Source organism: Nothoprocta perdicaria, unplaced genomic scaffold, assembly GCF_003342845.1.
Source record: "Nothoprocta perdicaria isolate Ctin4 unplaced genomic scaffold, notPer1 scaffold_182, whole genome shotgun sequence".
In the NCBI taxonomy this organism is placed as follows: domain Eukaryota; kingdom Metazoa; phylum Chordata; class Aves; order Tinamiformes; family Tinamidae; genus Nothoprocta; species Nothoprocta perdicaria.
Window position 1 is genome coordinate 1 of NW_020455005.1, and position 17,351 is coordinate 17,351.

At 49.5% G+C, this 17,351-nt stretch overlaps 1 protein-coding gene across 1 annotated transcript in view; it reads right to left on the reverse strand.

The window, feature by feature from the left end:
- Positions 1–551: 551 nt before the first annotated feature.
- LOC112945115 (forkhead box protein O3) overlaps positions 552–17,351 on the reverse strand; it is a 67,613-nt gene continuing 50,813 nt past the window's right edge. The window contains exon 2 of the mRNA XM_026036631.1: positions 552–1,988. Within this exon, the coding sequence (XP_025892416.1) occupies positions 588–1,988 (1,401 nt within the window). The 3' untranslated portion in view covers positions 552–587. The remainder of the gene's footprint in view (positions 1,989–17,351) is intronic.

The following is a 17,351-nucleotide window of genomic DNA, read 5'->3' on the forward strand; positions in this document are numbered from 1 at the left end:
AAATGCACTTGAAAGCAAACCATTTCACTAGGGTGCCGGTACCACAGCAGAAAGCACAGCCCTGATTCGCTCCTGACCCGGCCTACACCGCAGCTCTTCAGTGCCTGCACAGGATCTTGCAGAGCCATTTCTCCCCCTTGCCCTGCAGCACTACTGCACCCTGGCCTGCCAAGTGCCTTGCCCTGTTCCAGGATAACACAGCCGGAATACGTGAGGTCTGGGCTGCCGAGAAAAAAACATTTGTTGTGGCTTTGAAGAAGACGTATTCCACCTCAGTTTGCCTGATTTGTCGTTAACATCTCCTGTGTCTAAATTAAGCAGGACACAGAGCATCAGGTGCTGGCAGTGGTGCAGCTGAATGCCTGTCAGAGCTCAGCCTCATTCCCCTGCACACCTCCCACTTGCTCTTGGTTGCACCCGTTGCCCACCAAAACACAGCAAGCCATCCCAAGACAGATTAATAACATCACTGTGCACTAACTATTAAGTGATGGGTGCAAACGCCAATGAAAGTAGAGAGCCAAGTGTTTTAGTGCATCTCCAGGGCACTGACCTGTTTGCCCATTTCCCCTGTTCTCAAAGATCCTTCAGCCTGGTACCCAACTCTGTGATGAAGCCTGTTTAGCACCAGTGAAGTTTCCCACATTCAGACTGACAACGTTCTGGGCTGAGATGAGGGAATCAAAGTTAAAATCCAACCCATCTGCATCCATGAGTTCACTGCGGATAATGGACTCCATGTCACACTCCAAGCTCCCATTGAAAATATCCAGGTCCAAGTCACTTGGGAACTTCTCGTGCCCCATGACCGGGAGGTTCACGCTAGAGGAATACAAAGGGGAGCCTGAGAGCGGGTCAGAAAGTGTTTGCATAGACTGATTGACAGGTGACTGCTGATGTTTGGTGGATCCCAAGCTGCTGGAGTCATTTAAGCCAATGTTACTGATGGAATTGGACAAGGCACGGCTGCCACTAAGAGAGGAGTTGTGAGACTGGTGCTGGTGATGGGGCAGGCTGGGGTTGACCAGCCCGCCCTGGCCGGACTGCGCGGCGAACGACATCATGGGGTCGTTACGGAGCATGATGTTCCTGCGGGAATTCTGGGCGGACACAGCTGTGCTGGCTTGTGACATGAGCGGGTCAGACTGTGTCATCATGACGTCGCTGTGACTAAGTGCATCGGAGGCGAGCAGATCCTGCAGCGTCTGGTTGTTATAATGAGAAATGGAAGAGAAGGTGGCCTGCTTGTTCTCCTGGATGGTCTGCATGGGCGACTGGCGCAGGGAGTTCAGGGAGGACGGCCCAAACACGGCGTTGTTGAAACTACTTGACGGAGAACCCAGCCCCGAACCTTTGGAACCATACGGAAAACTGGAGCTTCTCTGCATCATCCCTCCCGGGGGCGACTGCTGGGAGGCAGGGAGTGTTATATTGTCCAAGAGATCGTCCATGAGGTTATCCGTGAGCCCGTCGTTCAGATTCATTGTCCCGGCCATATCAGTCAACCTCGGCAGCTCCACAGTACATGGCTTGTTTACTGAGGGGGACAAGCTCGAGGGACTGCTGTAGAGCATGGGAGAGAGCGGAGCGTCGTCGTCTTGAACGTCGTCTAGCTCGGCGCTCGCCAGAATCGGCGACAAGCGGCCGCTTATCGTGCTGGCGTTGGAATTGGTGCGGGAGCGGAAATCTGTCCATGCATCCAGCTCATCGCTGCTGCGGGAAGTGGGACTCCCCGGCCACTTGGAGAGCTGGGAAGGGCTGTCCTCACTCGCCTCCTGGGCCGTCTGCAGGGCTGCCTTTTTCTTGGCCGCCCGCCCTCTGCTCTTCGTGTACTTGTTGCTGTTGTCCATGGACACAGCCCGTCTCCGTGGTGCCTTCCCACCTTTCCCGCCATCGGGGTTGATCATCCACCACGAGCTTTTCCCGGTGCCTTCGTTCTGCACACGGATGAATCGGCTGTGGAGCGACAAGTTGTGCCGGATGGAGTTCTGCAGGAGAGGAACAGAACAAAAAGGTCAAGACCAGCACTGCTTCTTTTGCTCTTACCGTTTTGCGCCCCAAAATCCCAGTCAAAAAACCAACACTGCACGAAAACACCGCCACGAATTAAAGTACAGGGGCTGCTGGCCAGCAACTAGACAAGTGAGAGATATCAGCATGAGGTATCACGGGGCCTAACTCTACCCACCCTACTGATCTGAGGCTTAACACACAGCTTAAAGAAGGACCAACGAGGAGTACACTTGGTGAGAACACTTCCAGGCTTTCATTTTTTTCTCCCACACGCAAGTCAGGGATTTGGGGCCGTATTCTCTCGACAAAGCAGTTGTCCTATTCCTGCATGCTAAAGGCGGGCAAGTTTAAAAGTTGCAGGAGTATATTTGCAAAGACAAACATCAGCTATATCTATAAAAAGGACAAAAATACGCGTGTTCTACCAGTATGCCTTAAAATCACAGAGCCAACAGGACCAGAGCGTAAGCAAACCCTGTAGACCAAGTATCCCTTCGCTCGCGAGGCGCTGCAGGGACTGCAGATTTCAACGAACAGAGAACGTATCAATCAGCAAACCATTCGTGGGCATCTGGACACTTCCAGCATCAGGATAAAGAGCTGAAGACGCATGGGATACAATGAGGAAATACTGTCCAGCTATTTCTTTTCTTTTAATAATTCTTTTCAGCATAAAATGTCTTTCTCCGCCTAAGAGCTGTGTTTTTTATCAGATTCCGAAATAAAAAACATGCCTAAAATTCCTCTCCCTCACAGCCAGCAGACACACTTGTGATTATCACGTAATGAAGAGAGAAATCTTGTTGACTACGGTTCAAAATAGCAACTGCTGTTTCAAACAATTTGCACAACAGAGCAGAGCAGGCTTTGGAGACAGACTCGAGATAAGTTTGGGTCAGTGTTTCAGCTATAAAGTCATCGACTTGCCAGGGCCTATAATGCCATTAAAATACAGTGGATTGAGTTGCAGCATAACAGTGCTTCAGTCTAGGAGGCAAAGAGCTTTTTATTATTTAACTGATGGTATTTTTAACTGTATTTTGAGCCCAGTGACAGGATCGAGAGAGCTAAACCACCACACTAACCCAGGCTGCAAGAGTCCTACAAACCCCGCCGAACAAGAGCTAAAAATGCTGGATAGCAGCTAATGGAAATAATCTTAGAAAACGCAGAAAAGAAAGACCCAAGCTGGCCTACACACCATGCTAGGAAGCTTCAAACATGAAAAGCAACAAGCAAGTGCCATCAGCTAACAGTTTTCAACCCATGGTATTCTCATAAACTGCCTTATTTCTGCTGGCAGTAACCTTAGCATGAAACGATCCGGTCTAAACCCACAAAAAATCCATCAGTAAAACAGTGGGATTGAAGCACCTTTCAGGATGAGGGCTCTTGCCTGTGTGGGTATGTGTGTGCACAYGTGTAATTTTCTATTATAGTATCTTTTTGCTCGGCGTCGGCAGTACACAAGTAATAAAAGAATGTAATAATACTTCTGCATTGAAAATTGGTGGTTATGAAAAAATCCGAGCAGTTTGTTTTCCTTTACATTACGCAATGTGCCATTTAGGCTCCAGCCCTTTTTTATTTATTTTTCTTCTGTAGGAAGATTGTTTTCTTAGGCATAATTACGGAGCAATTTATTTTTGTGCACCCCATCTCCACCCTCTGTTCAAACACAGCCTTAAAACCCACTTCTTTCACGTAACCTCCTCCGCTAACCTCTGCAGCAGCAGTATCTGAGTGTCTTGGTTTCTCCTCGCCTTGGAAGCTCTGCCAAATCCAATTAGGGCTGTAATCCTTCCACACACACGAGTGATGCTACAGAAGGTGCTGGGATTGACAAATTGGAGGAGTAGAGGCTGCAGTGCTGTAATCTGGGTGGAAAGAAGCCTGTTTTGCACCTGGTTTCTGCACTATCAAAGAAAGTTCATGTCTGCTTAAAACAGGGGGAAGGACTCTGAGATAATGTTTGCCCACGAGCATGTGTGTTACTGATATATGACCATATGATAAACCACAAGGGAGGTGGGGAGGCCAAAAAAAGAAATGCAGCTTATGATTCAAACCTGCTGCTACTCAAACCAACGGGGATTTTGCTTTGGACTTGATTTGGGAGAGGAACTCGGCCACTACGACAGAAACGCAACACGTTTTTCCATGCCAAAACGCACGAGGAACACCCAAAGATCTATAGACCAGTCTCCTGTATCCGCCCTGGAGAACATATGGACACGGGACAGATGCAGGCCGCATTGCAGACCCCTTGGAAGGGGCTGGGATACCACTGGTGGCTACAGCCAGAGGGACCGTGCCAGAACGGGGCAGGGAAGCGATGTGAGGAGCTCCTCCCTTTGCTCGTGTTGCTATTGATACCAGCCTTGCAGCATGCCACGCACTTTGCTCAGAGCACTGAGGTTCCTGCAGATAAGATCAAGAGGACACAGCAGAGCACTGTGCCCGGCCCAACTGGGGCCCGGGTCATCAGCACAGTTTTTAAGTGGTTTGCAAGAGAAAAAAAGAAAATATAGAAATAAATATAGAAAAAAAAATATAGAAAAGAAAAAAATATAGACGTTTATATAAAGGCACTGAAGATAAGGAAGACCCAGCACCAGGGGAACACAACAGCCAAGGCAGAAGTGATTTGAGTGCAGGACAGTAGGGTGGTACAGGACTACACTGCTTCACTTGAGTGCAAGCTKCCCAAGGCTACTGCTTCTCAGAGCCACCTCCGGGCAAGGACTGAGCCCCTTCCCGCAGCTCTTCTCTCTGCGATGCCTCTCACAACCTTCAGCTTTTCCTACATGCCTGTGTGTGCAAAGGACACCACGGTGCAGGGAACGAGGTGGCCTGCCAGCACGCAGCCTGTCCTAGCAAGGAACCAGCTAAGCCGAGCCTTGGGCAGACCGGGTGCACATGGGGCGATATCACTTTCCTAAAGCCCAGAACTTCCAAGGGATAAACGCACGGAATTGTGTGAGGACAGCAAGTGATTTTAACGTTTAGAGGGGCAAAACTGGCAATTCCTCTGCTCCCGAAGCAAGGAGCTCGCTCAGCTGCCGCTTCGCAGCCCTGTTTACCTTGTGGAGCCCGTCCATTAAGGCAGACACCAGCTGCAAGTGCTTCCCCGGCCATACAGAGCCCTTTTTGTCTGCGAGCAACATGTGGTATCAATTTATCATCCTCAACAACGCAACAAGGAATCCACTGGCTTGGAAAAAAAAATAAAAAGGGAGTTGTGTAACTTAACTCTTAAAAGCCTCTGCTCTGCCAAAAAAAAAAAAAAAAAAACCCTAAAGATTAGCAAGACGAGGTGCAGCTGGTGAGCGCCCCGTCCAACTTGCACCCTGCTCTGTTTGCACGTCAGCCTGTTGGAGTGGTCACTTCGTGATTCCACACGCAGGCTCCTAGACTGTCAAGCGACATCCACAAATCAAAAGCAGTGGTTTATTTTCACAACAGGGATAGTGGGGGATGACGAGAGACAAACAAGTACTATCTGCAGGCTTGTACACGCTGGTAAAGCTCACTTGGGAGAACGCTGCTTTGTTTCACTCTTTATTAACGTATTTAAGGTTCAAACGTCACCACATGAGGTTTTCTGGAAGCGCCGTAGCGGTGAAAGGAGTAAGCTCTAATCCTCCAGGAAAGAAGCCGGGAAAATAACTGCAGTTTGTCGGCCTCCAGCTGGCAGGGACCGACTGAACGGCAGCCTCCGTGGCCCTCACTTGCTAATTCACCTCTCAGTCTCCAGCCCATGTCACTTTGCTCCAAATTTTGCAGCCCGCATCTCTATGGGGGTGGATGCTCGTGCAGAGAACTCCACAAAAAAAAAAAAAAAAAAATCCCCTTTTCTTTAAGAAAAGCAAACTACTTGGTTTGCAATCGTTGTCCTTGGAAAAGGTGCCTGGGAGTAATCAACACGTTGTGCCCATCTGCCCAGACCAGAGTTTCTGCCTTCTCATGAAGTCACTCAAGTTTGCTTCAACTACCAGTCTCGTATCTTGTTTGCTTTAAAGTCCTCGATGAGATTTGCTAGCAAAGAAACAGGAAAACAGATGCAGTGATTTCAAAATTACAAATAATTAAAGTTGTCAGTTGTGCACCTGTATATAGGCATATTGGCTGAAGGGGATTTGCCCCCTTGGGCAGGGGGACCCAGTTTGCTGGTCCTATAGTCTTGTCCTGCTCTGCTCTACAGACCGTGGTGCTGCCCTTCCCAAGGACCTTAGAAGTCTACGGGCCAGAGAGGTCTCTGAACGTTTCATCCTTCCCATCTTTCTTCCCCGTGAGTTTTTGCAAACCAGAAAAWGATAAATATTGTGATATAGTAGTGGGAGTGCTCTGGAGAGGCAGAAAAAGCAAGAAACTAAGGTAAAACGAAAGCCCTCTCTTGCACCTGCTCAGCCATGTGGTACCTTCTAGTTGCATACATCCTTCTAGTTGCCTTTTTTTCCTATAAAGYATATATTATGTATTTTGGTTGCTGTTATGTTTTCCCCCAAATTATGGAAATTGCAAGGCAAAAAGAAAGCAGCATTGAACAAGTGACACACACAGGAACCAGAGAAAGCAGCTCTGGTGCTGCAGCATCTTYGATGGCCACGATCTGAGTCCCCCCGCTCTCCTCTCTCCAGAGCAGCAGTGTTCCTGACCGGGATGGCTCCACAGGCGAGGGAAGCTCCCGGCCACCCTTCCAGGGCGGATAGCACCTGGAAACACGCAGCTAAGAGAGCTTGGCTGCAGCTTAATCAAAACCTTTTTCCCATTAAAAAATAAAACGGAGCTGGGTTAAAACAACTGCTGCCTCACTCCGAAAACACCGATACTGCGAATCGCTGCCCTGACGTAAATAACGCGCCGCTCGAAATACACCCTGCCTGGAAACAGTCTCAAAGCGTCAGGCTTCCAGTTAGCAGGAAAAAAAATCTCCAGTTATTTTACAGTCGGATGGCTCCTGAGCAGCAGGACTCTAACAACTAACACTGGCTCTGCTCCGCGCGGGGCGCGCGGCTCGCCGTTTATTTCTTYCCACAGGGTGCTGGGCGAGCGGCAGCAGAGAGCGAAGAAAATGTTGACGTTTTTGAACACCGTAAGCGCAGAGCCCTAYGAGGACGGACAGAGTCTGAGACGGAAGAAAGGCAGGAGGGAAAGAAAAAAAAAATAGCTATAAGCAAAAGAGGCAAAAAGGAGAGCCACCCCAAAGGCAAGGAACTTGGTGAAGTGTTTGTTTGCTGCGAATTTGGGCCGGGCCCGAGTAACCCCTTTCGCAGCTGCTGGCGCTCCGGGAGGGCCGGGAGAACATTCCATTCCCGGCGGCGGCGCCGGAGCCGCGCCGCCCGCCCCGGCGCCGCCGCCAGCGCTCGGGAGACACGTCCGTCTGTCCGTCCGTGCGTCCGTGCTCGCCCGCTCCCCTCCGCAGCCTCCTCGCAACGTCCCGCCGGCCTCGCCCCTGCCATCGGAGGCCGYCCTTCCGCCCTCATCCCATCCGTGCGCGCGGGCGCCGAGCTGGGCAGCACGGCTCACCTTCCATCAGCGGACTGGGCTTAGTTAAGCCGAGGCAGCTACTTCAAAGCATCGCCAGAAGATTCCTCTGCTTTGTTTCCTTGCGGCGAAACGGTGATTGGAAGTGTTCCCGCTGTCGCGGCTTTGGCCACGGCACCGCTCCGTGGTTGCGGAGCACCTTCCATGGGGAATTGCTTCTGCCCCTCCTAGGGCCCGCCAAGGCCCAAGAGAAGGGCAGACTTCATCCACGTGAACACCACGCGTGTGGCAGTGCCCATAAAAGCAGGGTCCCCAATCCAATGGTCCCTGCAGCTAAGGGAAGACTGAATTCCCAGAGATCTCGGGCAGTCCGCAAGACTTGGCGGTCACCAAGTTAGGCCGCAATTGAAACAAGGCAATTTTATCACAAGGCAAATTTTTATCCTAAGTGTGTTTATTTTATTTTATTTTATTTTATTTTATTTTATTTTATTTTATTTTATTTTATTTTATTTTATTTTATTTTATTTTATTTTATTTTATTTTTATTTTATTTTATTTTATTTTACTTTACATTATTTTACTTTACATTACTTTACATTATTTATTTTATTTTATTTTATTTTATTTTATTTTATTTTACTTTACTTTACTTTACTTTACTTTACTTTACTTTATTATTATCTGAATTATTTTTTATTAATTTCTTTAGCTACAAGAAAAACTACACCCTCGTTTTTCCCTTTCTAAATCCAGAGATCGCTGCAAAACCCTCGCGGAGGCTTGTGGAAACCAGAGTGCCACAGTTCTATATTTGCTCATCCGCTACATATGGCCGTTACTATACATTGACTATTTAGAAACGTGCATAGGCGTTTCTTTCATGCCCCTATAAATAAACGTGAGTGCTGCTACTGCTTGTAATAATTCACTAAAAATAGTAGTTTCCCATGAAAGATTACAGAAACCTGTCAAGGCTGAATCATCTATTATAAACCTATTAGTTATTTTTTTTAATGTTTTGACACCTACTAAACCCAAGAAATAGAAAAAAAATATAAAAAAAAAATAAAAAAAGACCCCCAAAACACAGTAATAATTGCACTGTACTGTGGCAGGCTAAACCCAGAGTGCATTAAGAAAGTCTTCTGGGGCTTCTGCTGGACACAAGCGCGACGCTCTTGCAGGTGGCTCCCAAAAGTGTCAGTTCTGAAATGATCCCACTCCCAAACGCTACACTGCTAAACACACGGACTCTATTAATTGGCAGTGTTGAGCTGCACACGTTACATTGCAAATGTGGTGACAGTTACAGCGAACGTGACTGGTGAGGGGGACAGCTCGGATGGGCTGTCAAACGACGGAGTCTGCTTGGGTCTGAGCAGGAGACCTTCTAGCAAGGGAGCAACCTCCAGTCCGGCCCCGGCATTTCTATTACGCAGCCTAATCTGCAACAGGACCCCTCTCCTGAGCCATTATAAAGCACCTAATTAGCTTATTATCGAACCAGAAGGGATTATGTCATTTTTAAAAATGTCCCTTTTAACACACGATGCGTTTCGGCTGGCAGGTCTGAAGGAACGTCCTGCTCAGCCTCCCCGGGCACCGGCGAGAAGCCCAAGATGAGCATGGAAAGCCACTTCCAGGCCTCCTCTCCYGGCAGGGCTGATTCTCCACTGTCAGAGGCTAAAAACCCCTCGCAAGGCCTGGCAGAGACCTTGCCCGGGTGAGGAAGGCAGAGCGACAACCAGAATTACTCACAGAATTACTCCCGCTCCGCAGATCTGGCTGGGGTGTGAATGAGGAGGTGACGGGGGAGTGAGCAGAGCAACTTGAAGAACAGGTATCTTCTCTTTCAAAACTCAACATGGGGCAACTGTGGCACTGCCGACAATAACCTCTGCCCTCCTCAAAATGTAGTGCTAGCTACAAAATACTACTATCTTTGGGAGGTAGAAAGAAATCGGGTTTCCTTTGGATAGATCCTGACACGCGTTTTAACTTCACCCAGAATTGAGGTTTGAGAAGGCCCTTGCCTTCTAGGCGCTTGCTAGACCTTTGCCTTTTTTCCTCACGTTTTCTAGATTTTCCCTCAATGTAAGGAAACATCTGAAACGTAGTGTCTGGAAATCGATTTGAAAAACGGCATCCAGTTGCCTTCCGTAAACACCAACGAAACTCCCGGCACGCAGGCGACGTGGGCAGGCACAACCACCGTTCTCACAGGAACAGCAGCAGGACAGCTCTGCTGTGACCCTCGTCTCCCCCTTGGTCTTTCCCCACTCTCGCTGCCTCGGAGCGTTACTTTGATGACTTAGCTGGTACTAGTTTTACTGGATTTCTGAAAAAAWTTGTTTTCTGTTCACTTCAGGGTTAAAATACACCTCAGGAGCTAGCAGAAAGGAAGATGACATCTACTCGTGACGCTGCCAGTGAATCACCTCTTCACGATGGCAAGCAGGACATCCCTGTTTCCCATGTAGCTGGCAGCAGCACTGTCCCAGAAACCTCAGAACCAAGGCAAACACACAAGTCTCAAAGCCTTTTTTTTGCCTTCTCTTCCTTCTTTTGTTTTTAGGCTACTTATCTCACCTGAGGAACTAATACCACAACCATGGGCACAACTGCAAACCTCAGGTGCTAAAGGCCGACCCTGAAGCCAGRCCAGGATCAAATCCCTTGGGACTTCCCAGTGTGTCACCCATCGGTCCCCACCCTGCCACCAGCGCCCGCATAGCACCGCGATGACTGGAGACCTTTCATCTTCCCGGTTCAAACCTGTAGGATGAGTAATTCCTCCCAAAGCCAACGCTGGGGCCCTGCTGGGGCCTTTGCCTCTCTATCGCAACGGGTACCGGGGTGATGGTTCAGAGCGCAGCTGGGGAGCCCCAAGGACCAGCAATTTCGGGACCTGGACTGGGTGYGTGGTCGAGGTCTTCACTGCGTATTTGGGCAGGAGTTGGCTGCCCTGTGTCCTGCAGGCAGGGTGAGTTCCCGCTGCAGAAAGCAGTGCACAAGTGGAAGACACTTGGCTCCCTTAGCTTACCATCTCAGCAGGCAGRGAGATGTAAAGAAGTCTTAATTCAATAAAAATGCGACAGAACATAAAATGGAGTGGCTTTGCGGGGGTTTTTTTCAGTTAACTTGTAAGTCACCRACCTTCAAGACAAGCACCAAGGGGAGCTCTCAGCATCCCGAAATGGTGTCACTTTATGAACAGTTACCCCCTGTGCTGCCAAACTGTTACGGATATGCCAGGATATGGATACGTTATGGATAAATGTTATGGATAGGCCAGGTCAGAATGTTTACCTCTCATGGTTGCAAGAGTCATATGTGCTCTGAGATGGCCTTTCCACCACAGTGACATGTGCTCTTACAGTGCAGTGCTGGGCAAGCCAAAGACTACTTCTCAAAGGAACAGGTGGCCAACCCCAAATAGGATATGTGGGCACACATCCCAAATCCCGCATTTAGGGAAAAAGAGRCGAGCTACATTAGTGAAACTACATAGTTTGAAAAAAAAGGTCCATTTTTAACATCTGCACAGCCAAAACACACAGAAAGACAATGCTAAAAATGCCAATGCCTTTGCAAACCACTTTTTTTTTGTTAATGGTGCTCCCCAGAGTCTTCRCAGCTCAAGAACCCCAGGCCTCTCAGCATGCCAGGGATCATTTCCACAGGAAAGGTACAGGTGAAACAAGCACCTCCAAGCTGCAGCTGAACAGATGAGGAGGGAAAGAAGGGAGCATTGACTGGCAAACGCTTATGGACACATCCTCCCTCCTCCTACCTAAGGCACAGACCTGCAGGCGCAGTCTGTGAGCTGCCTTAGAGTCTTCACCAGGAACACCCACGTGTGCCCAGTCACAGGGGCACACGTCTTAGCCTGATGGGGCCCTTTTTTAAAGGGATAAGCAAGAGACACACAGGGAAGTTTCCAATTTCTTTCACAGGCAAGGTTAGAAGCTCAAAAAAGTTATCGGGGACTTTTTGGTAGTTTTACGCCTATATATACTTATACCACCTAGTTTTATAGCAGGTTCTCTTTGGAGTAACAATATATGTATTCACTGTTTTCATCAGAAACGGGTTCTTGGCGCCATCCAGTCACAGTTATAACCCCAACGGCCCTACAGAAGCGACAGCTGAGTCACTAATGTTAAAACAAGGATGAGAAACGGGAAATAAAACAGACACGAGGCTACTTCCCCCAGGGAGCTAAACACACTATTTAATGGCTTCTTTTTATAAGGTTAACAAATCAACTGCTGTCCCGTCAGCTGCTGCCCCCCTGGCACTCAGCCTGTACGGGCCCGAGCTGAGAGCACTTGGGGTCCTCTCCTTTAACTCACCCTGACAAATTCCACCCCCTGCCCCAGGGCCCTTAAATAAGCGCATCTAAAGCAGGAAAAATCAACGGATTGGGAAATCTTCAAGGTCGTATGTGTAAAGGAACATCTTTTCACTCCCGCTGCCAAASTGCTGGGCATGTCTGAATTTTGTACCCACAGGACCCGGTCGCTTGAGGGTTATATTTGAGTAAGGCTGCTTTGCAAGGCCGCGTGCCAGCAAATGTCTTGCCAGCAGAGGATTTTCCAAGAACCCAACTGAGGCCACCTGACAGCCCTTCTGTGTTAGAAGACCCTAAATGTACTCGTAACACGGTACAACGGGGTGACATTTTCACTCATTTTGTGCTGTTTCAAGAGAGAYGCTTCTTCGTAGTTCCAGAATTTGGGCTAACTTCGGCCCAGCTGCCAAGTGAGCAAAATTTCCACGTAGTAAAACCCACGCATGTCTCCACAGCCTCTCTGCCCAGCTGCTTTAAAGCACTCCATCCGTGACTTACCCCAACCTCCGGCCACGTTAGCAGCACTGCTTTAAGCACAACCCGAGCAGGATCCCGAAGAGCCAGCAAGCGCCGCTCACGCAAGACACCTGGCTGACCTCTCCGAAACGTTTCACGAGAGGCAAAGTTTGCAGGATGAGGCCTAAGCCTGGAGATGGGATAATCTCCTCCCTCTGCCCACTCCCTCTCCCTCAGCTCTAGCATCCAGGACACAATGTTCTCGTCTCCGCTTCGACACGGTCTTGAAGGCTTTAGACCTGAAGCAAGGGAAACAGAATGTGCAAGTTCCGTGATTCAAGGGTATTTAGAAGAGGGAAAAAAAAAAAAAAAGGGCAACTGTTAGTCAGAGTCTTCCAAGAAAGAGGATCGGTCTGCATGCCAGGAGGCAAGAGTCCATAACTTGAATTTCAAAGGCCTTTCAGGAAAGACTACTTCCAGATACTTTCAGAAGCTAATTCACACAAGACACGGAGTTTGGTACTCCGTGATTTTTTTCCTTTTCCATTCCCAACCCTTTTCTTTTTCACTAGGTTCAAGGCAAMCCTTATTTACTCCACTATTTATGTGCACTTAATGCCAATTAACTCCGGGTGGCCGCTAGGTACTGAGACACGGTACGGTCTGCAGAATTAGTCACCGAGAATTAGAGCATGTGAAAACGCCCCGGTGGTCCCAGCCTATTCCATCTCTTTGGTGCTTCAGCCAGCAAGCACAGCACGCTTTCTTCTGCCGTGCCCCTTGTCCTTCACCCCTCCTTTCCCAGGATTTGGACGTTGCTAGAACCTGATAAGATGCTGTTGGCCGTCAGGTACGTTTTTTAAAAAATAAAGTATTGTTTGGAAATGGGATCCTATCTCAGGCTGCCTATAACCCAGCACCCCAACACGTCCCAAAATGCAAAGCTGGAGTTTGCCTGTTTAGCTTTACAACTGTAGCGAAACGGAGACAAAAACTGTAAGTAATCCATTTTAAACGCACACGGGCTACAGAAGGGCTGCCAAGACGCGCTGGCACTCGCTGGCGCATTAGGAACATTGGACTGGTTTCGCTCCCAGCTTCCCACTCCGCGTCCCCGGCGGCGGGAAGTCACCTAGGGACAAAAGAGGGTCCAGAAGAGCAGGGCACCTGCAGCCTCCAGCGCGCCGGGGAGCGGGGCCAGCTGGCAGCGACTCCGGCAGGACACCCGCTTCGGTGGCTTCAGGAGAACCGCTCTGCCCACGCAGGACRCACAGGGCCGGCCCCGTCTGCTGGGCCACAAGCGGGCACCACGGGAGGCCCGTGTGACACGGGGGCCGCTGCCAGGGGCTCCACGCACGCCGGGTTCTGCCGTCCGGAGAAGCGCTGCCGGCTGGAAGGTCGTGAAAGCTCCAAAGTGTAATTCCTGCGAGTATTAATAGTAGTCATATGCTCCTCGGGAGGGCAGGCTACCCTTTCCTTAGCACGCGCTGCCATTTCGGCAGTGGCCAAAATAAAACAGAGGGTTCGGGACACTGCAAATGGCACGTTCTGCTGGGAGAGCGTGGAAAGGAATCCAAGAAAATTCTCCTTGGGAGAGCGTGGAAAGGAATCCAAGAAAATTCCTCTCAATCGCTGGTTCCTGCGTACACCAACCGCTGTCTGCAAGGCGCTGAATCCCCTCAATTCATGCTGACTTGAACTGGAGGGAAAAGCAAGCTGCTACATCAGGCAAATCCTGCTCGCAGGATTTCCTCGCGGCGGGGTTGGGTTCGTATTGAAGAACCTTTGGAGCCGCGCATGTCAGATGACAAAAAGCCTCTTCTGTTCTGTTTTGCTCTCTTTAAAGTACCTAAAGAGAAGCTGGAGGTGAATCCCACCACCAGCAAAGTTTGTAAGGAAAATAACGAGTCAAACAGCAGAGAAGCTTCGCAGTGCCATGGGGTTTTCCTGCCCAGCTCTGCAGACATTTCTCACACATGTTGCTGTGAACTCTCCACTTCCTCTCCAGTCCAGAGCTCCTTCTCAAGCACAGTGAGACAGGCACGCTAGTATTTTGCAGGTTAAATCACATCATTCCTGCGCAGCGGCGCTGTTTTTGCAAACACGGTCATCTTCAGGAACAGGCAAACAGGCAAACAAAAAACCCCAGTCCCTCCTATAGGACGTGATAAACCTTCTCCGGGCTACCCGCAAGGGTAACTTGAGAACGAAAAACCTGGGACAAGTGTCAGCAGGCATCACACACCCTGCAGGAGCACTCAGAACGAGTGCTTCCCACCAGCAYGAGCCGCTGGGAGTATCCCCTTCCACTCGGAACACCGCACGGAAGGCGTGAGTGCAGCACCTTGTGACTACCACTTCACTTTCTCCATGTCCGATTGAATTCCAGAAAGGAATTATTTTTAGAAACTATTCAGACAAAAGCATAAAAAAACCCCCACTCTAATGGAGATTTGGGTAGAGACAACAAAGATTGAACAAGGCGCAAGTATTCAGACATTGAAACCCCAGCAGAAATAGCATGTGCATGTTGGCAATGAAGGTAAAATAACCCTCTGAACAACTCATTTAAAGCTGMGGTGGACTCTTCACTGCCTAAAGTTTTTGCACTTAAAGCTGGATATTCTTCTCAAAGATGGCACGTAGCTGAAACTGAGTTGAGGATTTGCTGTTGAAAGAACTGACCAAAGTCCTACAGCTTAGATCTTAACCTTCTGATCTGTGCAAGCCTGTGTGCTGGGTGTACTTGGAAAGCTGAGCTCTGCTTTGCCAGTGCAGGCACTCGCTGTTGGAAGGAAAGTGAAGAATTACTGCAGGACACCATGACATATGACGTAAGCACTCAGGGAAAGCAGAACACCCAAAAAAAACCCTCCAAAATGTTAAGGGAAATGCACACTGCTTTCAGCGCAGCACAAGCCATAAACGCCCAGCCCCATCGCTCCATGTCACCAAGRGCTTTCAAGTAACTGATCCTGCCTTGGATCTCAAGCGAGCTCTGGTGTTTGCTTGGGATACCACGTCCACGTGGTGGACTCGGCGCTCTGGAGAAGGAGACTTTTTGTGGAAAGGGTGGCAGCTTCCAGCGAAGACGTAACCGCCGCTTCGTGGCATCGAGCAGCACTTCGTTATGTTTATGTAACTAGARGTATTAGTATTTACAGCAAACGGCTTCTTTTTTACATCCTTCACTTTGAATATTTGATATCCTTTATGAATTTTAATGGCCCGTTGTACTGTCTGGTGTTTTTTGGCTTGTCACTTCGTACGCTCGTACAGTGACAGGCTAATGAACTCCTGAGTGATGCGGGGAACTGTGCGGTGTGTCATAACATCTTGTTTTATAAAATAACAGGRCAAAGCTTTCTCTGCTTTCGTACCAAGCACAGGTTCTCTTCCGAGCTCACCCCAAATGACAGTGAAAACTATGATTTGAGCGAGAAAGAAGAAGAAAAAAAAGCAAAATAGAAGCAAAACTGCATCATTTTTCCATTTTTCTTTTTCTTGCAGGCCTCATTATCAAAACCAAGGTGGCTACGCAGYGAGGGGCCCTCCATCGCCGTAGCCCTGCACGCTAAACTTTGGACYGACCCAAGCAGTTGCCTTGGCTGCTAATCTGATTCCTACAACTCACCGTGTCGGGACGTGACCGATGAGGGCAGCGCCCACGGATGGGCCCTTGGCAGAGCTCCGCTGTGGGGCCACGCAGGGCTCCCTATCAGCAGAGATAGCAGAGAGGGCCWCTATTATCTGAGCCGAATACACAACTTCACGTGCAAGCAGCGACACGTGGCCAGAACRCGCCAGGAAGCAACGCGGTTTCAGCGTTGTGAGGGGCTGGTGCTCCACAGAAAACTTCTGGGAGATTCCGGAGCCAAGCGCGAAACTGGACAGCAGCTCAAAACCACGAGTTTTTAGGGGGACTCTCCTATTAAGGGGAAATTTGGGGCTGAGAGGGACAAACGAGGCCCAAAGCAGGGGGACTTCTCTACTGTATCTAAATGGAGAACCTCCACATGTGTGAAAGCCCTCAGATGGATAAGTACTTTGGCAAAAGGGAAGAAAGGGCAGAAAAGCCAGGCCAACAAGTTCTCAGGAGTGATGTGACAGGGTGTTTGGTGGGCAATAGGTGGGCAATAAAACCTGGACAGATGTAGGTGTCTGTTGGTGAGGCCTTTCTCCTGGATAGGTGCGAGGGGAACATCTGAGAACCTTGTTYACTGCAAAAGTGCAATTTTAAAACCCTCGGAGAAGACATGACAAATAGAAAAGGAGACTGCTCACAAYGCTCAGACCTCCTGCAATTACACCCCTCGAGCTGACAGTTGTACAAATACCCCTGGCCTTAAGTGCTTGGGACATTGAACTAACGGTGCAGGAACTGGCAGTTACACAATATGATGCCCTCAAGGCACAGATGTGGGCAACTTGCCCCCATGGGACCAACAAAAATTCACTGCTTGCCCTGGGGCTTGTAGGGGTCAGCTCACAAAACCGGGGAGCATGTTCCTCACCGAAACATGGAACGGTGAGGAATACCCTCCCTAGCACGACCATGTCCATTGTCCCTCTCCCAAAGAGCCAACTGAGGCTTGGGGTGGCTCCTCTCCCGGGTGGCACTCAGGGATCCTCAAGACCCATCAGCTGCTGGTGCCAACAGCGACTGCAGCATCCCAAAACAAAATAAATGTGATTTACCCCTACCAGCAGGGAGGCAGCACCACGTTTGGCAGAATCAAGACCAAAAGAAAGGCCCGTGTCTGTCTGAGCTCTGGCCGGTACCACCACATGTGACAGAGCTGCTGTGAGCTGACCTCCGACAGCTCGCGAGCAGGTGCTTGTTCCCAGAATCACAGAACAGTTGAGCTTGGAAGGGACCTCTAGAGAATATTCCAGTCCAACCCCCTGCTCCAGCAGGGACACCCAGAGCACGGGGCACAGGGCGGCATCCAGGTGGGTTGGGAAGATCTCCAGAGAAGGAGACTCCACAGCCTCCCTGGGCAGCCTGTGCCAGGGCTCTGGCACGCTCACAGGGAAG